This window comes from Mesoplodon densirostris, chromosome 9, assembly GCF_025265405.1.
Source record: "Mesoplodon densirostris isolate mMesDen1 chromosome 9, mMesDen1 primary haplotype, whole genome shotgun sequence".
Lineage (NCBI taxonomy): Eukaryota > Metazoa > Chordata > Mammalia > Artiodactyla > Ziphiidae > Mesoplodon > Mesoplodon densirostris.
In genome coordinates this window covers 73,010,429-73,032,579 of record NC_082669.1, presented here as the reverse complement: position 1 = coordinate 73,032,579, position 22,151 = coordinate 73,010,429, and the positions used below count along the sequence as shown (strand labels likewise).

The 22,151-nt window shown below is 41.6% G+C and overlaps 1 protein-coding gene across 9 annotated transcripts in view; it reads left to right on the top strand.

Moving 5' to 3' along the window:
* ELMO1 (engulfment and cell motility 1) overlaps positions 1–22,151 on the top strand; it is a 576,489-nt gene that overhangs the window by 392,808 nt on the left and 161,530 nt on the right. For all 9 annotated transcript variants that reach the window (XM_060107546.1, XM_060107545.1, XM_060107541.1 and 6 more), the window contains one exon: positions 5,652–5,788. In XM_060107546.1, coding sequence (XP_059963529.1) covers positions 5,652–5,788 — 137 coding nt within the window. The remainder of the gene's footprint in view (positions 1–5,651; positions 5,789–22,151) is intronic.

Genomic DNA, 22,151 nt, shown 5'->3' with positions numbered 1-22,151 from the left:
GGTCTGTTCATATTTTCTATTTCTTCCTGATTCAGTCTTGGCAGGTTGTGCTTTTCTAAGAACTTGTCCATTTCTTCCAGGTTGTCCATTTTATTGGCATAGAGTTGCTTGTAGTAATCTCTCATGACCTTTTGTATTTCTGCAGTGTCAGTTGTTACTTCTCCTTTTTCATTTCTAATTCTATTGATTTGAGTCTTCTCCCTTTTTATCTTGATGAGTCTGGCTAATGGTTTATCAATTTTGTTTATCTTCTCAAAGAACCAGGTTTTAGTTTTATTGATCTTCGCTATCGTTTCCTTCATTTCTTTTTCATTTATTTCTGATCTGATTTTTATGATTTCTTTCCTCAGCTAACTTTGAGGGTTTTTTGTTCTTCTTTCTCTAATTGCTTTAGGTGCAAGGTCAGGTTGTTTACTCGAGATGTTTCCTGTTTCTTAAGGTGCGATTGTATTGCTATAAACTTCCCTCTTATAACTGCTTTTGCTGCATCCCATAGGTTTTGTGTCGTCGTGTCTCTATTGTCATTTGTTTCTAGGTATTTTTTTATTTCCTCTTTGATTTCTTCAGTGATTACTTCGTTATTAAGTAGTGTATTGTTTAGCCTCCATGTGTTTGTATTTTTTACAGAACTTTTCCTGTAATTGGTATCTAGTGTCATAGCGTTGTGGTTGGAAAAGATACTTGATACAATTTCAATTTTCCTAAATTTACCAAGGCTTGATTTGTGACCCAAGATATGATCTATCCTGGAGAATGTTCCATGAGCACTTGAGAAAAATGTGTATTCTGTTGTTTTTGGATGGAATGTCCTATAAATATCAATTAAGTCCATCTTGTTTAATGTATCATTTAAAGCTTGTGTTTCCTTATTTATTTTCATTTTGGATGATCTGTCTATTGGTGAAAGTGGGGTGTTAAAGTCCCCTGCTATGAATGTGTTACTATCGATTTCCCCTTTTATGGCTGTTAGTATTTGCCTTATGTATTGAGGTGCTCCTATGTTGGGTGTATAAATATTTACAATTGTTATATCTTCTTCTTGGATCGAACCCTTGATCATTATGTAGTTTCTTTCTTTATCTCTTCTAATAGTCTTTAATTTAAAGTGTATTTTGTCTGATAGGAGAATTGCTATTCCATCTTTCTTTTGATTTCCATTTGCATGGAGTATCTTTTTCCATCCCCTTACTTTCAGTTTGTATGTGTCTCTAGGTCTGAGGTGGGTCTCTTGTAGACAGCATATATACGGGTCTTGTTTTTGTATCCATTCAGCCAATCTGTGTCTTTTGGTGGGAGCATTTAGTCCATTTACATTTAAGGTAATTATCGATATGTATGTTCCTATTCCTATTTTCTTAATTGTTTTGGGTTCGTTATTGTAGGTCTTTTCCTTCTGTTGTGTTTCTTGCCTAGACAAGTTCCTTTAGCATTTGTTGTAAAGTTGATCTGGTGGTGCTGAACTCTCTCAGCTTTTGCTTGCCTGTAAACGTTTTAATTTCTCCATCAAATCTGAATGAGATCCTTGCTGGGTAGAGTAATCTTGGTTGCAGGTTTTTCTCCTTCATCACTTTAAATATGTCCTGCCAGTCCCTTCTGGCTTGCAGAGTTTCTGCTGAAAGATCAGCTGTTAACCTTATGGGGATTCCTTTGTGTGTTATTTGTTGTTTTTCCCTTGCTGCTTTTACTATGTTTTCTTTGTATTTAATTTTTGGCAGTTTGATTAATATGTGTCTTGGCGTATTTCTCCTTGGAGTTATCCTGTATGGGACTCTCTGTGCCTCCTGGACTTGATTAACTATTTCCTTTCCCATATTAGGGAAGTTTTCAACTATAATCTCTTCAAATATTTTCTCAGTCCCTTTTTCTCTTCTTCTTCTGGAACCCCTATAATTCGAATGTTGGTGCGTTTAATGTTGTCTCAGAGGTCTCTGAGACTGTCCTCAGTTCTTTTCATTCTTTTTTCTTTATTCTGCTCTGCAGCGGTTATTTCCACTATTTTATCTTCCACGTCACTTATCCGTTCTTCTGCCTCAGTTATTCTGCTATTGATCCCATCTAGAGTATTTTTAATTTCATTTATTGCATTGCTCATCGTTGCTTGATTCATCTTTAGTTCTTCTAGGTCCTTGTTAAATGTTTCTTGCATTTTGTCTATTCTATTTCCATCATTTTGGGTCATCTTTACTATCATTATTCTGAATTCTTTTTCAGGTAGACTGCCTATTTCCTCTTCATTTGTTAGGTCTGGTGGGTTTTTATCTTGCTCCTTCACCTGCTGTGTGTTTTTCTGTCTTCTCATTTTGCTTATCTTACTGTGTTTGGGGTCTCCTTTTTGCAGGCTGCAGGTTCGTAGTTCCCATTGCTTTTGGTGTCTGTCCCCAGTGGCTAAGGTTGGTTCAGTGGGTTGTGTAGGCTTCCTGGTGGAGGGGACTAGTGCCTGTGCTCTGGTGGATGAGGCTGGATCTTGTCTTTCTGGTGGGGAGGTCCACGTCTGGTGGTGTGTTTTGGGGTGTCTGTGGACTTATTATGATTTGAGGCAGCCTCTCTGCTAATGGGTGGGGTTGTGTTCCTGTCTTGCTAGTTGTTTGGCATAGGGTGTCCAGCACTATAGCTTGCTGGTCGTTGAGTGATGCTGGGTGCTGGTGTTGAGATGGAGATCTCTGGGAGATTTTCATCATTTGATACTATGTGGAGCTAGGAGGTCTCTTGTGGACTATTGTCCTGAAGTTGGGTCTCTCACCTCAGAGGCACAGCACTGACTCCTGGCTGTAGCACCAAGAACCTTTCATCCACACGGCTCAGAATAAAAGGGAGAAAAACTAGAAAGAAAGAATTAGTAGAAGTACAAAGAAAGAAAGGAAGAGGAGGGAGGGAGGGAAGAAGGAGAGAAGGTAGGAAAAAAAGAAAGAGAGAAGATAAAGTAAAATAGAATTAAGTATGATAAAATATAATAAAGTTATTAAAGTAAAAAATAATTATTAAGAAAAAAATTTTAAAAAACAAAAACAAAAACGGGCGGATAGAACCCTGGGACAGATGGTGGAAGCAAAGCTATACAGAGAAATTCTCACACAGAAGCATACACATACACATTCACAAAAAGAGGAAAAGGGGAAAAAATCATAAACCTTGGTCTCAAAGTCCACCTCCTGAATTTGGGATGATTCACTGTATAAAGGAGGGAAGGAAGGACATAAAGAAAGAAAGAAAGAAAGAAAGAAAGAAAGAAGATAAAGTAAAATAAAAGTAAGATAAAATAAAATAAAGTTATTAAAATAAGTATTTAAGAAAAAAATTTTAAAAAAACAAACGGACGGACAGAACCCTAGGACAAATGGTGGAAGCAAAGCTGGACAGACAAAATCTCACACAGAAGTATACACATACACACTCACAAAAAGAGGAAAAGGGGAAAAAATCATAAATCTTGTTCTCAAAGTCCACCTCCTCAATTTGGGAGGATTCGTTGTCTATTCATGTATTCCACAGATGCAGGGTATATCAAGTTGATTGTGGAGCTTTAATCCGCCGCTTCTGAGGCTGCTGTGAGAGATTTCCCTTTATCTTCCTTATTCTCACAGCTCCCGGGGCTCAGCTTTGGATTTGGCCCCGCCTCTGCGTGTAGATCGCCGGAGGGCGTCTGTTCTTCGCTCAAACAGGATGGGGTTAAAGGAGCAGCCGCTTCCAGGACTCTGGCTCACTCAGGCCTCGGGGAGGGAGGGGCACGGAGGGTGGGGCGAGCCTGCGGCGGCAGAGGCCGACATGACATTGCACCAGCCCGAGGTGCACCGTGCGCTCTCCCGGGCAAGCTGTCCCTGGATCCCGGGACCCCGGTAGTGGCGGGCTGCACCTGCTCCCCGGAAAAGGGGCGTGGACAGTGACCTGCGCTCGCACACAGGCCTCTTGGCGGCGGCAGCAGCAGCCCCAGCGTCCCACGCCCATCTCTGGGGTCCGCGCTTTTATCCGCGGCTCGCGCAGTCTCTGGAGCTCCTTTAAGCAGCGCTCTTAATCCCCTCTCCTCGCGCACCAGGATACAAAGAGGGAAGAAAAAGTCTCTTGCCTCTTCAGCAGGTCCAGACTTTTTCCTGGACTCCGTCCCGGCCAGCCGTGGTGCACTAACCCCTTCAGGCTGTGTTCTCGCCGCCAGTCCTCTCCCTGCGCTCCGACCGAAGCCCAAGCCTCAGTTCCCAGCCCCGCCCGCCCCAGCGGGTGAGCAGACAAGCCTCTCAGGCTGGTGAGTGCCGGTCGGCACCGATCCTCTGTGCGGGAATCTCTCCGCTTTCCCCTCCGCACCCCTGTTTCTGTGCTCTCCTCCGCGGCTCCGAAGCTTTCCCCCTCTGCCACCTGCAGTCTCTGCCCGCGAAGGGGCTTCCTAGTGTGTGGAAACCTTTCCTCCTTCACGGTTCCCTCCCACTGGTGCAGGTCCCGTCCCTATTCTTTTGTCTCTGTTTTTTTCTTTTTCTTTTTGCCCTACCCAGGTACGTGGGGAGTTTCTTGCCTTTTGGGAGGTCTGAGGTCTTCTGCCAGCGTTCAGTAGGTGTTCTGTAGGAGTTGTTCCACGTGTAGATGAATTTCTGGTGTATCTGTGGGGAGGAAGGTGATCTCCGAGTCTTACTCTTCCGCCATCTTCTCCTCCCTCCCGAATTGGTCTTTAAATAGATTCCAATTAAAATCAGAATTCTTTCACTGTAAGTAACAGCTTATATTTAAAGAAAAAAATTTTAGAATCTTGTTTTGGGGGATCACAAAGCCTACTTCCTTGGGCTCCAGTGTCCTCATCCCTTAAGACATGAACAGTAAGACGCGTTCTGAAGATCAAATGAATGTACGTAGAAGGGCTATAAAGAGGTCAGCTTGACAGAGAGCTGAGAAGGAAGGGGCTGGTGTACTGGTCTGGGAAGGAGGAGAGAGGTGGCCATACCTAGAACTCAGAGCACTGGGTCTAACCATTACAAAGGAAGCTTTGTAATGGGGTGGCTTGAAGGCAGTCTGACTGACCTCAGGGTTTGGTCCAGGACTGAACCAGTTGCAGCCTTCAAAGCCACTTGGGTTGCTTTGACCTCCAGCCATCTGTGTCTGAGAATGTAAAACAAATGGTTAATGGTGTCTGAGGTTAATGATCTCAAATATCCCCTACTTATCTCAAATATCTCTAATTAATGCCATAAGAGGAAAAACAGCCCCCTGGAGAAATAATCAAGGATGCTATTTTCAAAGTTGCAATTAATTGTGTTTTTGGGAAAACTCATCTTCTGCCAGTTATTCTATTGAGAAATAGGAAATTAAGGGTGATGGAAGAGCTGTGACTGACAGGGCAGTTTGAATAACCTTTATAAGGTCAAGAAGGCAGATGCAGAGCCCATATTCAACACCAGGGATCCTGGACCAAAGCCATAAGGATCATATCATGGAGTGAGTTAGGAGCTCACTTCCTTCGGTCAAAATATGTGCCTAAGGGTAGGTCTGACCATCTGACCTTAAACTGTGAAGTTTCATGGTGACTACCCTTTGGTTGCCTTTTCAAAATGCCTTTTTTTCCACTGTGGCTTGAGCCAAATATGCCTCTCGTCATCTCCCTTTGGAGCATGTGTCTGTATCCTCTCATTTCCCTTCTCAGACTTCCTCCCTTCTTTCCCTCCTCTTTCCTCCAGCTAGTGAGACCTGCAACGATTTCCACCCGATGTTCTTCACCCACGACAGATCCTTCGAGGAGTTTTTCTGCATCTGTATCCAGCTCCTGAACAAGACATGGAAGGAAATGAGGGCAACCTCTGAAGACTTCAACAAGGTAAGGAGAATCTGAAGCAGAGACAGAAGCTTCCTGTGTCCCTGGTGGAGGCCCACCCACCTTTGCTTGGTCCTTTCGCTGGGTGTGGAAGGAGAATGAGGACGACTGTGATTTTAGGTGACGTTAAGGATGGAGAAGGAAAGGCATACCTATACAGACAGGAAGCTGTGTGCCAGTGATGCTCTTATCTCTCTAGGGATAAGCTTGGAGCAGCTTTGTTCCTTTTGGCTTACTAAGCAGGGACCACCAGCAGAGACCCTTTCTTGAGAAATATTGATAAGATGAACTTTTTCCTTTGAAAGCCTTGGTCCGGGATGCCTTGTTATTACAGATCTAGTGGGGAAAATGCCTCCACTCCACCTGTGCAGGTGGCTGCCAGGGAGAGAATGAGATGAGGAAGGCTGCTGTGGTCACTTGGTTTCTTTGTGGGTTATGGCTGCACTGAGATAACTGCCCTTTGCTCTGTCACAACGAGTATTAAAATGCAAGACCTCTTTCAGGGAGTTGAGTAAGTTTATATGGAACATGTCGGTTTACAGAAAGCATTTGGTTTTTTTGAAGAGTGTGAATTTCACATTTCTGTTTGTGAATGAATGTTGGGTGGAGAGAAGAGTGCTGACCAACTTAAAGGAAGCAAAAGCATTGTGTACACTTTTCAAGATAAACAAAATCTTTATCCTTGGATCAAAGCCTTGTTAGCAATCATGACATGGCTAGTAATAACTGATGGTTGGGACAGGTACGCTTAGGTCTTTAATCATTCTGGTTTGCTACTGTATGTGACTCTGGGTTCGGTTGGCCCCATCACCCATGCCTGCTGACCTGGTACTGGGGGCATAACTGTTTCTAAGAGTCTAAGTGTCTGGTCTCACAGTCATCCCGTGGGGCCTTCATGGGTTTGTGCTTGGGGCATAACATAATATCTGAATTCCAGCGTCACTTGATGTTCTTGTTGGTCTTTGCCTCCCAGTCCTCTTTCCCACCATATTTCTGGTCCATGGCATCTTGAACCAATATTGGTTAAAAAGAAAGAAAACTGGAAAGAGGACACTCTTCCCCAAGCCTTCCCCAAGGTTAGAACCTGACAGTCTCCATCAATATAATGATCTCACCTGCAGTTGTAGCAGAGAACGCCATTCCATCCCAGTCATTCTGAGCCACCTAATCAGTTCCTTTCTTTTCCGTTTTTGTGAATCTGTTGCATGTTTTTGATTTGTGGTTACCATGGTTTTCGAGTATCATAACTGTATCGACTTGCTTTAGGCTGATAAGTTCAGTCGTGTAAGTTCAAACACATTCTAAAAGATCTACAGTGTTTACTCCCCTCCCCTACAATTTGTGATTTTGATGCCCTATTTTACATCTTCATGTTTATCCTATTGCTGTTCATTGTGGTTATAATCACTTTTACAAAATTTTTTTATTGTTTTTTACTCTGTATACTGGCCTAAGTGATCTTCGGTCCTTTTATATATTTGTCTGGGCCATCTATTTAACTCATTGAAATAGGCCCCAGGGACTCCCCTCTGTGGAAAACACTGATCTGTAAATTGCATGCTGGGGCTTCAAGTGTCTGAGCAACTATAGCCAAGGTCAGAAGTGATTCAGGAGGGGAGGTGGAGGAAAGAAGCCCATTAATTCCCTTCTGATTGTTAACTGCAGCCTCCTGAGTGTACTTCGCTTGATTATGAAGGACTTTGCACTTCAGGTGCAATTATCCTTGGGAGAGAGGGAAGAAGGAGCACAGAGACCTTTGTTCAATCAGGCCAAAAAAAAGGGGGGAAAGTTAAATCAGTAATCTTTGAAATTGCTATGGCCACATTGCTTCTGGATCAGTTCAACTCTTCCTGTACTGCACTGTTTCTCAAAGCCGTCCAGTCCTCAGCTCTTGTGTCCTGGGACACTTATTCCTCCAAGAGAAGGAGACTTCACTGACTCTCATGTGTTCTGGCACTGAGCTATCCATCTGCTGAGGGCATTTCATTCATCCCGCTTCTCCAGAATTACAGAAATCTGCATTTCTGTAAATGATAAAATCAAATATTATTGCTGTTGATCTATACACAGATAAGGTATATAGAAAACATTACCAAATTCCTGCAAAGGGATAGCTCAAGGGAATGAGTACTTAGACACTTAATTTCTGTAGAACTTACAAGTTTAGGCCATGAAGCCCCAAGAATACATACACTGTTAACAAAATAAACCAGAGGCCTCAGTCTGGAGTTGCTGAGAGGGGCTTCAGGAAGGAGACGAGCATGGCTCTCACGTCCGTGTTATTCATGGTGGCTGTGTGCTCGGGTTGGTGGAGGTGATATTCTCGTTGCTCAGGGTGAGGTCCTGATAGGTGATGGCAACCCCCCCAAAGGGTCATGCGGAAACCTTTTTGTAGTTAACTTATATGGCTGCAAAAACTTCCTGCAGCAAGATCTAAGAGCCAGGTTCCAGTACAGTTTCTTACTGTGGCCCTAGTGCCATCTTTTTGCATTGGACAATTGTAAACTAGCTGTGATGTTATACATCTGCTGCCAAGTAGGGATGGTAGTTTATGGCCGTGGGCAGGCAGCTGGAGGCAGAGCGTCCCACTCCACATGTCCATTCATTGGTTAAGAATGGATATCCGAGGAGGATCAGGGATGGGTATGACAAGGCATTTCAATTTTCTGCATTAACTATGTCTGCTTTTCTCTTTCGAATACTATGCATGCCTTCCTTTTGTAACCAGAAAAGTTTATCAGTGATATACTTTTTATCACGTGTATTATTACTTTCCTAATACTGCTGGAACGTATTGCCACAAACTTAGTGGCGTGAACAATACAAATTTATTACCTTACAGTTCCATAATTCAGAAGCCAAAAATGGGTCTCCCAGGGCTAAAATCAAGGTGTCAGCAGAGCTATGTTCCTTTCTGGAGGCTCTTGGGGAGAATTCATTTCATTGCCTGTTCCAGATTCTGGAAACTGCCTGCATTCCTTGTCTCAATGGCCCTCTTTCTCCATCTTCAAAACCGGCAACTGCAGGTTCAGTCGTTTCCACGTTACTTATCACTCTGATCCCTCTTCTGTTTCCATCTTTCACCTGTAAGGACCCCTATGATTACATTGGACCATGTGGATAATCCAGGGTAATTGTTCCTATTTTAAGGTCAGTTGATTAGCAACCTCAATTTCACCTGCAACCTAAATTCCCTTTTGCCATAAAAGGAAATATATTCACAGATTATGGGGATTAAAATATGGACATCAACGGGGAGCCATTATTCTGCTTACCATAATGTGTATTTAAGTTGTAAGTACATTAGATTTGTAGCTGTGGGTATCAAATTAAATTAATGAAACATGGACAGATGAGCTTTTTTGTTGTTCTTTTGGCTGGTCGACTAGCATAATACCTGTTGCAGAGTTCTGCTAGTGGTTGCTCAAATTCAGATATAATTATGTCCTTTTTCTTTTATTTCTCTTTTTTGTCTCTTTGGCCTTAACAACAACAACAAAAAAAGGGCCCTGTGTGAGGGCCTCTAGTTCAATGTGAAGAATGTCTTTTCTGATTTTTCCTGCTGCTTATCAGCCACCTTTTGCTTTACCAGATAATAAATTGGAGAAGAGAGAAAAGCTGAAATTTTAATCAGTTCACTTTTCTTCTTGTTATTAACTTGGTATCAGAAGAGATTGAATTTAGGAACAAATGTGGGTTTGGTGTTACTGGTGGATTTAACGTTTTTCTTGTTTCCTAAGATTGTCCAAATGGGAATTCAGAAGTATCTTAAAAGAGCCCAACATGAGACACAGTTTCTTTGAACTTTCTTGGACATCTTTTCAGGCTTTCACCACTTTGAATGGAAGCATAGATGGTGGATTTAATTGTTGACCTGAGACCCAGGGTTCTGTAAGAAAGGCTTAGCTATCTGCCTTCTTTAGCTCATTACTGGAGAAGCAGTATCCCTCACTCTAAAATTGTGATTTTTTCCAACAAACAATATCAGATTCCAGCAGACACAGGAATCTCTTCTACAACTCACCTTGGTGGGGACACTAGTTGGTAGATACCTAGTGCTTGGTAGTTAATGCTGCTGCTGGAAGCGAGTGCTTGGAAAAGCAGCTGTCTTCCTGCTCCTCCAGACCTGGGAAGCAGCAGATGCAATGTTTTTTATTTATTTAAGAGAAGTAGAATTAGGGAGTGGTTAAAATATTTATTCTTTGAAAGGTACTTTCTTACAGTTTCTCAATATAGTAGTCTCCACAGAGTAATCCATTGGTTCAGACCATTGAGTTTGTATTCTGTGTTTTTGACTTTTATAACCAGTATTTCAGAACATGCATTATTCATTGTCATGGGAAGAGCTAAACCAGAGCTGGATACCTTGGCACACAAGTGGCCCCATAATTATTTCATTGAAGCTTTTATTTATTTATTTTTAACATCTTTATTGGAGTATAATTGCTTTACAGTGGTGTGTTAGTTTCAGCTTTATAACATAGTGAATCAGCTATACATATACATATATCCCCATATCTCCTCCCTCTTGTGTCTCCCTCCCACCCTCCCTATCCCACCCCTCTAGGTGATCACATAGCACCAAGCTGATCTCCCTGTGCCATGCGGCTGCTTCCCACTAGCTATCTATTTTACGTTTGGTAGTGTATATATGTCCATGCCGCTCTCTCACTTCATCCCAGCTTACTCTTCCCCCTCCCCATATCCTCAAGTCCATTCTCTATGTCTGCATCTTTATTGCTGTCCTGCCCCTATGTTCATGAGAACCGCTTTTTTTTTTTTTAGATTCCATATATATGTGTTAGCATATGGTATTTGTTTTACTCTTTCTGACTTACTTCACTCTGTATAACAGACTCTAGGTGCATCCAACTCACTACAAATAACTCAATTTCGTTTCTTTTTATGGCTGAGTAATATTCCATTGTATATATGCGCCACATCTTCTTTATCCATTCATCTGTTGATGGACACTTACGTTGCTTCCATGTCCTGGCTATTGTAAATAGTGCTGCAGTGAACATTGTTGTGCATGATTCTTTTTGAATTATGGTTTTCTCAGGGTGTATGCTCAGTAGTGGGTTTGCTGGGTCTTATGGTAGTTCTATACTTAGATTTTTAAGGAACCTCCATACTGTTCTCCATAGTGGCTGTATCAATTTACATTCCCACCTACAGTGCAAGAGGGTTCCCTTTTCTCCACACCCTCTCCAGCATTTGATGTTTGTAGATTTTTTGATAATGGCCATTCTGACCAGTGTGAGGTTAGAATGTTGAGGAAAGTTCCCTCTATGCCTACTTTCTGCAGGGTTTTTGTCATAAATGGGTGTTGAATTTGGTCAGAAGCTTTTTCTGCATCTATTGAGATGATAATATGGTTTTTCTCCTTCAGTTGGTTAATATGGTTTATCACATTGATTGATTTGCATATATTGAAGAATCCTTGCATTCCTGGGATAAAACCCAATTGATTATGGTGTATGATCCTTTTAATGTGCTGTTGGATTCTGTTTGCTAGTATTAGTTGAGGATTTTTACATCTGTGTTCATCAGTGATATTAGCCTGTAGTCTTCTTTCTTTGTCTGGTTTTGGTATCAGGATGATGGTGGCCTCGTAGAATGAGTGGGGGAGTGTTCCTCCCTCTGCTATATTTTGGAAGAGTTTGAGAAAGATAGGTGTTAGCTCTTCTCTAAATATTTAAGAGAATTTGCGTGTGAAGCCATCTGGTCCTGGGCTTTTGTTTGTTGGAATTTTTTTTTTTTTTTTTTTTGCTCTACGCGGGCCTCTCGCCGTTGTGACCTCTCCTGTTGCGGAGCACAGGCTCTGGACGTGCAGGCTCAGCGGCCATGGCTCACAGGCCCAGCCACTCCGCAGCATGTGGAGTCTTCCCAAACCGGGACACGAACCCATGTCCCCTGCATTGGCAGGTGGACTCTCAACCACTGCGCCACCAGGGAAGCCCTGTTGGAAGATTTTAAATCACAGTCTCAATTTCAGTGCTTGTGATTGGTCTGTTTATATTTTCTATTTCTTCCTGGTTCACAACTCGGAAGGTTGTGCTTTTCTAAGAATTTGTCCATTTCTTCCAGGTTGTCAATTTTATTGGCATATGGTTTCTTCTAGTAATTTCTCACGGTCCTTTGTATTTTTCTTCAGTGTCGGTTGTTACTTCTCCTTTTTCATTTATAATTCTATTGATTTGAATCTTCTCCCTTTTTTTCTAGCTAGTGGTTTATCAATTTTGTTTATCTTCTCAGGGAACCAGCTTTTAGTTTTACTGATCTTTTTTAGTTTTACTGATCTCTTGTTTCCTTCATTTCTTTTTATTTGTTTCTGATCTAATCTTTATGATTTCTTTTCTTCTGATAACTTTGGGGGTTTTAGGTTCTTCTTGATTTAGGTATAAAGTTAGGTTGGTTATTTGAGATGTTTCTTGTTTCTTGAGGTAGGGTTGTATTGCTATAAACTTCCATCTTAGAACTGCTTTTGCTACATCTCATAGGTTTTGGGTTGTCATGTTTTCATTGCCATTTGTTTCTAGGTATTTTTTGATTTCCTCTTTGATTTCTTCAGTGATCTCTTGGTTATTAAGTAGTGTATTGTTTAGCCTCCATGTGTTTGTATTCTTTACAGATTTTTTCCTGTAATTGATACCTAGTCTCATAGTATTGTGGTCAGAAAACATACATAATACACTTTCAATTTTCTTAAATTTACCAAGACTTGATTTGTGACCCAAGATATGATCTATCCTGGAGAAAGTTCCATGAACACTTGAGAAGAAAGTGTAATCTGCTGTTTTTGGATTGAATGTCCTATAAATATCAATTAAATCTATCTGGTCTATTGTGTCATTTAAAGCTTCTGTTTCCTTATTTATATTCATTTTGGATGATCTGTCCATTGGTGTAAGTGAGGTGTTAAAGTCTCCCACTATTATTTTGTTACTGTCGATTTCCTCTTTTATAGCTGTTAGCAGTTGCCTTATGTATTGAGGTGTTCCTGTGCTGGGTGCATAAATATGTACAATTGTTATATCTTCTTCTTGGATTGATCCCTTGATCGTTATGTAGTGTCCTTTGTGTCTTGTAACAGTCTTTATTTTAAAGTCTGTTTGGTCTGATGTGAGAATTGCTACTCCAGCTTTCTTTTGATTTCCACTTGCATGGAATATCTTTTTCCATCCCCTCACTTTCAGTCTGTATGTGTCCCTAGGTCTGAGGTGTGTCTCTTGTAGGTAGTATATGTATGGGTCTTGTTTCTGTATCCATTCAGCCAGTCTATGTCTTTTGGTTGGTTCATTTAATCCATTTACAGTTAAGGTAGTTATCGATATGTGTGTTCCAATTACCATTTTCTTAATTGTTTTGGGTTTGTTATTGTAGGTCTTTTCCTTCCTTTGTGTTTTCTGCCTAGAGAAGTTCCTTTAGCATTTGTTTTAGAGCTGGTTTTGTGGTGCTGAATTCTGTTAGCTTTTGCTTGTCTGTAAAGGTTTTAATTTCTTCATCGAATCTGAATGAGATCCTTGCTGGGTGGAGTAATCTTGGTTGTAGGTTTTTCCCTTTCATCACTTTAAATATGTCCTGCCACTCCCTTCTGGCTTGCAGAGTTTCTGCTGAAAGATCAGCTATTAACCTTATGGGGATTCCCTTGTATGTTATTTGTTGTTTTTCCCTTGCTGCTTTTAATATTTTTGTTTGTATTTAATTTTTGTTAGTTTGATTAATATGTGTCTTGGCGTGTGTCTCCTTGGATTTATCCTATATGGTACTCTCTACACTTTCTGGACTTGATGGACTATTTCCTTTCCCATATTAGGGAAGTTTTCAACTATAATCTCTTCAAATATTTTCTCAGTCCCTTTCTTTTTCTCTTCCTCTTCTGGGCCCCCTAAAATTCGAATGTTGGTGTGTTTAATGTTGTCCCAGCAGTCTCTGAGACTGTCCTCAATTCTTTTCATTCTTTTTTCTTTATTCTGTTCTGTGGTAGTTATTTCCACAATTTTATCTTCCAGGTCACTTATCCGTTCTTCTCCCTCAGTTATTCTGCTATTGATTCCTTCTAGAGAATTTTTAAGTTCATTAATTGTGTTGTTCATCATTGTTTGCTCTTTAGTTCTTCTAGTTCCTTGTTGAACATCTCTTGTATTTATTCTATTTCCAAGATTTTGGATCATCTTTACTATCATTATTCTGAATTCTTTTTCGAGTAGACTCCGTATTTCTTCTTCATTTGTTTGGTCTGGTGGGTTTTTACCTTGCTCTTTCATCTGCTGTGTGTTTCTCTATCTTCTCATTTTGCTTAACTTACTGTGTTTGGAGTCTTCTTTTCGCAGGCTACAGGTTCATAGTTCCTGTTGTTTTGGGTGTCTGTCCCCAGTGGCTGAGGTTTGTTCAGTGGGTTGTGTAGGCTTCCTGGTGGAGGGGAGTGGTGCCTGTGTTCTGGTGGTTGAGGCTGGATCTTGTCTTTCTGGTGGGCAGGACTGCATCCAGTGGTGTGTTTTGGGGTATCTGTGACCTTATTATGATTTGAGGCAGCCTCTCTGCTAATGGGTGGGGTTGTGTTCCTGGCTTGCTAGTTGTTTGGCATATGGTGTCCAGCACTGTAGCTTGCTGGTCGTTGAGTTGAGCTGGGTCTTAGCGTTGAGATGGAAATCTCTGGGAGAGCTTTCGCTGTTTGATATTATGTGGAGCCGGGAGGTCTCTGGTGGACCAGTGTCCTGAACTCAGCTCTCCCACCTCAGAGGCACAGGCCTGACACCCAGCCGGAGCACCAAGACCCTGTCAGCCACACAGCCAGGTATGTGGGGAGCTTCTTGCCTTTTGGGAAGTCTGAGTTCTTCTGCCAGCATTCAGTAGGTGTTCTGTAGGAGTTGTTCCACATGTACATGTATTTCTGATGTATTTGTCTGGAGGAAGGTGATCTACACATCTTACTCCTCCACCATCTTGAAGGTCTCTTGAAGCCTTTATTTTTGAGCGGGGGCAGGGTTTAGGAAAGAGAACGCAAGTGATTTGGCTATTTCAGGTATGGGAATCTCATTTAATGATTTTGTGGCTCACTGTTCTACTTTAAAAATTCAAATAATGTATGTACGTCAAAATCTGTACCTGTGTGTAGCAGCGTTTCTCAACCTGCCCATACATTAGAATCACCTTGGGGGCTTTTGAAAGCCCTGTTATCCCAGCGCCCAACTGCACCACATGCCAATTAAATCCTTGGGGTGGAGTCAGTGCTATCAATGAAGATTTTCACTAGAGTAGATTTGATCACTAAAAGTGAATTGTGTCCATAGAATTACTGTCAGTTGACACATGTAACACGTCACTAATTCATGGCATGCCTTGATGAAGTAGTGTGTCTGTTGGTCTGCAAGGCCCAGACTTTAATCCTGATTCTTCTACTCAGGAGCTCTATGCCTGAAAGTTTAAAAAAAAAAAGTGGATACCAGTATTCCATCGCTGTCTCTTATGGTGGTGTGACCTTAAGTTGAAGTAATAAATGTAAAAAGACTTTGAGGAAGTAAAATATTGTATGCAGTTGTAAAGTGTTCTTTTTGTATGTAATAAGACAGATCCTGTCTCTACAATATGAGTAAATTGCCCTTTTCACAAGAAGACATTTTTTGGCCATTATGTTAAAAAAAGGGAAGAAAGAAAAGTGAAGCTGTCTATGTACCCCCAATTAAGTTCTGAACGGAATTAAACAACTCATTTAACTTTGGCGGAAATAAGGTTTCAGCTGAAAATTTGGTGGTGTCTTTCTCCAAACAACTTTATTAAGTACCTTGGTTTTCCACGTGACAAACCCTGAGTAGCAGCCTAAAAATCAGCAGGTCCCATAGTTTTCATGTACTTAATGGCTGGCAAGAGTTAAGGCCTCTCCAGCAATTACCTGGTTGCCCAGACCTCTCCAGGGATGGCTGAGCCTTCTAGATACCATCAAAATATTTGCTCATAGCATTAGTGTTACCTTAGATACTATCAGAATGGGCATTAAAAACCAAGATCAAATGACTTTGCCATGCTTTCAAATTACCAAAACGGAAGAAACTAATGATTTGAAAAATGTAGTCACTCTAGAGCAAAAGCACTATTTTGAAACGTTACCCGGCAGCATAAGAAGCAAAGCACACATGATAGAGTTTATACTCAGGCTCGCAGATGAGAACCCATCCCTTGAAAGAGGAGAGGCTGTGCAAGGGGAGAACCCAGGCCCATCAAACAAAGCTGCAGCTGCCTCTGGCTAAGCTACCAGCTTCTTCCGAGTCAATGGGTGAAAATATCAATTCAGTAGGAAGAATCGGAGAGCAGGACACTTGACGGAGGAAACATCCTGAGAAATCCCCTGGAAGGTTATCCATGGAAAATAACCTCTAACTCGTCACATCTGATGGATTATGGTGTGGTATAGAAAAGGGATTGTTTGAAAGCTCAGAGGCAGGGATCGCATGAATGAAAAAGGGAAATATGTTTGCTCCCCAAACTGCTTCCAGCTTACTGACTTTCTATGCGTGCTTTTCAGGGGACAATTAGATATTCAGAAGTCCCCTTCCTAGGCCAGCTCAACCGCGTAGTGGTGCAGAGGGCGCTCTGTTAGCTGAGCTGGCCTAGGGAATGAAAGGTGGTCTGTAACTCTCACCATGAATAAACATGAAGCTCTTCATTTGCATGAGGCAGGTGACTGTAAAATATCTTGGAGCAAATTGTGAAAGGAGGCTTTGTGCATCTGTGCCCAGGGGAAGCTGGGGAGGACTCGGCGTTGTTTATCTTCATTAGAATTCCATCTAGTGCTGCTGTTATTGATCTGAACCCGGGCCTGGTGTGGTTAATAAAGTAGGTGTACGTTTTAATTGAAACATGAATATTTAAGTAGAGGAGAAGTCTTTTAAAGGGCCCTCATGTCATATGAGGTTATCCATTTTTCAGCTGTCTAGGCCCTTTACAAGTATTTATTCAAAAAGCTTCTCATGTTTCACAAAGATCTTTAGGTTTGGCACGAAGGAAATGGAATCTCCTGTAGAAGCAAATGTGTTACATGAATTGATTTATTTTTTTCCTTTGATGTTTCCCGTGGGAGAGGTAGCAAATGGTTCGTGTGTGTGTGTGTATATGTGTGTGTGTGTGTGTATGTATGTTTGAGTGTGTTTAAGGTATCCACTGAAGGTAGTGTTACCCTTTTTCATGTAACTTGCCAGTTTCTGTCGGACAGAAATCACGGCATGTCCTCATCAATATCAATTATGCAGTCTAGAGACAGTGGAAAGACCAAGAAAGAGACAGATTTCACTAATTTATTGTTTTCAAGAGTTATCTTTTAAACAGACCCCAGTGTCTACACTTTCTGAGAAGAAATGTATTAATTATAAGTAACAGTCCTAGCCAAGACAGGGAGGCTGCTGTGGTGTGAAGCAGTATTTCTCCAACTCTTTTGCATCACAACCCCATTAAGGAGGTTTTGTAGATATCTTTCCACTAATCACCCTCCTCCTGAAATTTTAATTATGCAGACATGTCATTATCTGTTTATATAATGTGTGTACATCTGCGCTTTATACGTTAAAAGACTAAGAATTTTGCTCCTCCAAGAACCCAATTTTCACCCCTGGGGGCACTGTCCCATGCTCCATCGAGAATGCAAGGTGGAGAGGAAAGAACCCGGGCTGAGAGAAGCAGGAGAGTCTGCTGGCAGTCCCAGCATGGTCCCTCGCCAGCAGTGTGACCTTGAGCATGTCTTTTAGCTGTCAAGTCCCTTCCCATCTGTAAGCTGAATAGCAATAATAACAATAATGATAATAATAGCAATGGTATTTCCCTGGATCACAGTGAGAATTAGGCCCTCAAAGGTGGGCTTTGTAAATTGCCACATACAAATGGGAGGTGCTGATCTCACAGACAAATAGTAATTTGCACTTGGTTGTGCAGTATAATTGAGCTGCTTTGATTTCCCAAGGTAGTTAGTCCAAATATCTATAAATACAGATTTCCCCATACCTCTGTAAGGGGAGCCATTGAACTTTAGCTGCAAAAGGGGATTTTGACCACAGTGGGGACAAATTTCTAGGTGAGGAGGAAGTCCTCTTGTGCAGGCTCGTAGTGGTGAGGGACGCTCTCCCCAGCCTGCCCAAAGATGTACTGCAGGTGATACAGGAGCCTAGCTGAATCTCAGAGGCGGAGCACGCTGATCGTTCAAGAGCCGAGGTCCCCCACTGCCGGCTGGATAACCTTGTGCAAGGGACTCAGCCCTGTCAGCTTCAAATTCCTCATCTGTGAGGTGGGGCAGGAACATTACCGCGGCTAGGTGGGCTGTGAGCCCTGGACCGTCTGGCCTGGAGCAAGCACCAGGTGATACAGGACTCTAAATCCCTCTGAAAAAGAAAAGGATACTCATGGCAAGGCTGATGGCAAAACATTTTCAGGCTTTTCCCTCGGATTTAGTGATTAACTTAACAAACGTCCATCTCAGAGTGTCATCTTAGTGGTCCCAGCTGCACAGCATCTGTGCAACTTTTATGAGAAAACAGGGATGGCCGTAAAGTGGTTCATTTCCAGGGACTGTCCTGGGGTCCTGCCACTAAGAGCCTGGGTGTGCCTCCTTATGAAGCGGTTTTATACAAGGATCCTGAGTCATCCAGAAAGAATTAGATTTTGTTGACTCTGTTCTTGTAATTTCCATAAGAAATAGTTAAACTGTTTAAAATCTGTTTAAAAGTTGACTGGTAGATTTAGTTGGTTGAGAACACTGCTAACATGTTTTGCTTTCTCGACATTCTCTATAACTGGAGGATTTATAAAAAATGATATTTACCGAGATTGAGTCTTATGAATAATTTTGGGACAAGCTTGACAATAGTAAATATACATCTTGGGGGTTCCTTTGTGTGCAGGGTCTGTCTTAGGGCTCTTCTTATTACCAAAGTCTTCCTAGAGTCAATGCTTCTTTCTCTGAATGTGTAACATGTGCTAAACTTCTCAATTATGAGAAGCAAAGAATCGATAGGTTCTTCTGCTGGACAGCGGTAAGACACATCAGTCCCTTTCTTTTATTTTATTTTTATTTTATTTTTTTCCTTTCTTTTAATATACATATATTTTATTGAATTATAATTGACATACAATGTCATGTTAGTTTCAGGTATACAACATAGTGATTCGATATTTTTATACATTCTGAAATGACCACTGTGACAAGTCTAGTTACCATCTGTCACCATACAGAGTTATAACAATGTTATTGACAATATTTTATATGCTGTACATTACACCCCCATGTACTTCAGTCCCTTGGTTCAACTGCAGGCCATCCCTGAACATGAAAATAATGACAACTCTTTAAGTTAACTGCTCTCTATAACTCTATTCAATGACTTTTGAAATTTTTTTCCCTTTCATTAACTACACTTTGGGGCACTGTATGCACTGCTAACTGGTTCCTATGACCTGAATTCCATATTCCATGGTGGATTATGTGAGGGATTTGATAGTGACACAGAAACCATTTTATTAGCATATGTCCAATTAGAAGGAAATTACCTACATTTTAAGTTAGGCATAATGAGATTTAGGCATTTTAAGTTAAAGGGCAGATGGGAAACAGAGTTGGAAACCTAAGAAGAGTACCATTAGATGGGAATCTCTCAAAAACTTCAAGTCCTTTTTGATTTAAAAGAAAATATTTATCTTGTAATTGCAAAGTGTAAATTATGTTAAAAGGGAGTTGAGAACACACTCCTACAGAGGGATGTGTTTCCAAAGGTAGAAAAAAAGTACATAAGGTAGCGTCATATAGGTGCCCCTCTTGCCAACTGAGGGTACCAAATGTTGAGGTGAGGTGGGGGATGGAGGGCAAAGAGGGGCCCTAGATAAACTGAGGACTCAGAATGAGGTGGTAGTGTCAGAAGCCATTTGCTAGGACTCCAATAGAAGAGGTGGGATAAGTTAGAAGATCCCAAGCAAGATTTCCAAATATCCCCTGCAAAAATACCAGATCTTGGGGGTCGGGAGTTAAAATATATACTTGATTATTTAAACATACATAATTAAACTTCTCATTTACACTAATTGTATGCCTGTACAGGTTTTTCAAAATCATGCTTTTAATCTGAACAGTGGTAAATGATGGGTCAAGACTATCCACCTTCATTTTCCCAAACAGGAGCTAAAGCACTCACCTGCATGGTTCAACACCAGATGCTGGTCTGCCCACGCCATCTCCAGGCATAGATATAAGCCACTGAGTCTAACAGGTCAAAAGCAGGAGCGAAGTTTTAGAGACAAAAGGAGGGTACCAAAGTAATACTCAATTTTACAGCAGTTTCTACAGCTGACTCTTATAGAGAGAAAAATCAACATGGAAACTTGAATTTGAGAGATGAGAATGCCTAACTGCTAGTTTCTTCTTTTCCTGTCCTTCCTTTCTCCATTCTTGCATTGTTGCTGTGTATTTTCCATGCAGTTCTGGTAAAATTAAAAATAATAGTGAGGAGCTTCCCTGGTGGCACAGTGGTTGAGAGTCCACCTGCTGATGCAGGGGACACGGGTTTGTGCCCCAGTCTGGGAAGATCCCACATGCCGTGGAGCGGCTGGGCCCGTGAGCCATGGCCGCCGAGCCTGCGTGTCCGGAGCCTGTGCTCCGCAATGGGAGAGGCCACAACAGTGAGAGGCCCACATACCACACACACACACAAAAAAAAATAATAATAATAGTGAGTGCTCAGTGCAGCTATGTGGGAGGAAGTCATTTAGGCAGGTAGTCAGTTCAGATATTATTCCCACACCCAGCCAACGCCTTCCCTAGGAAAGCTCTGAAGCCCACAGCTACCTCTTTTGGTGACAACTCATTCAGATCCCCTTCAGGTGCTCCCTTTGCTCTGTCCTTGTGAATAGCCATACCTAGAATTTACCACAGTGAACTTCAATTGTCTGTCAGGTTTCTAGTGAGCAGAGCCTTGCTTTTTCTGTATTCTCGGAATCTACTCAGTATCTGGGATATAGAAGGTATTCAGTGTTACTGTCCCACAGCTGTCATATACACAGCATGGCCACATCAGTGGTCCACTTTTTGTTAATAGTGTTACTATCCAACCTAAACTTTAAATGCTGTCCATCCTTTCAACAAACATTATTGTGTGTTCACAACACAGTGGGCACTGCTCCAAGCACCAGGAATACAGAGGTAAACTAGACAGATGGTTCCTGCACTCATGGAGCTGGCAGTCTGGTGAGTTTCTATTTGGAAGTTTATGGACTAGAACCTCTTTGTGAAACTAGTCTGTGACCAAAGTCACTACAATCACTGTTAGGTCCTCTGTCTTCTCATGATTGCCTTGGTTGAGATATTCTTCTTCTCTCCAAATCTGGTAGACTGAATGGCTGGTTGCAATTCTTCACTGCTCCATGGGAGTGTTATATCTCCACATCCTTGCCATGACATCATGGTGAGTGAAGTGTATTTCTCCCGCCCTTCAACTTTTGACTTGGTCAAGTGATTTGTTTGGGCCAGTGAGATATTCATGGATGTGAACTGAGCAGAGGCCTGACTATGGCCCCTGTGGTTGGGTTGGGTTCTTGCATTCTACCTTCATCATGAGATGAATTATAGAACCTGAGCAGCCACTACCCCTTCATTGTAGGTCCTAGAATGAGGCATATGGACTATAGTTTCCTTACCTAGCCCATAGAATTACAGCTTAAGACAGCTACCTTAGCTGACCTATAGGCCTGTGAGTATAAGAAGAGCTTCTTAGCTGTTGGGATTATTTGTTACACAGCACTGGTAATAGCTGACTAAGAAACCAACTATTGCAGTAACTTATCTCCCAACTTCAAAACCTTCCCACTTTCCAAATGTCCTCAACACAGATCTGACCATATCATACTTGATTTAATCCACATCTGTGGCTGTCCATTGCCTGCCTTATAAAGTTTCATAACCTTAGCAAGATGTTCAGATTTCTCTTCAATTGGCCCAACATACTTTTCCTGCTTCATCCCCATATCTTCACCCTGCACCTGTCCTAAGCTCTGCATATCCTGAACTGCCCATCATTCCTTGCATATGCCATCATGCTTTCCTAGCTGAGGTGTTTGCTCATCCTCCTTCCCTCTGCCAGAAATGTCTTCCTGCATCTGCCTGTTGAAATTCTACTTTAGGATTTTGCACAAGTGCCACCCCAGTAAGATGGTTACCGTCTCCCTTTCATTCAGAATGAAATTCTGCCCCTCTGCCTTCACAGCATGGAATTCAAAATTTCTTTTGGAAAATATATTTGAACTATAGACTAGTAGTTTATTTACAAAGCTACCTTTCTAAATTAAGTAAACATGTCATTGGAAGCAAGAACTATAGCTTTAAATCTTAATGTGG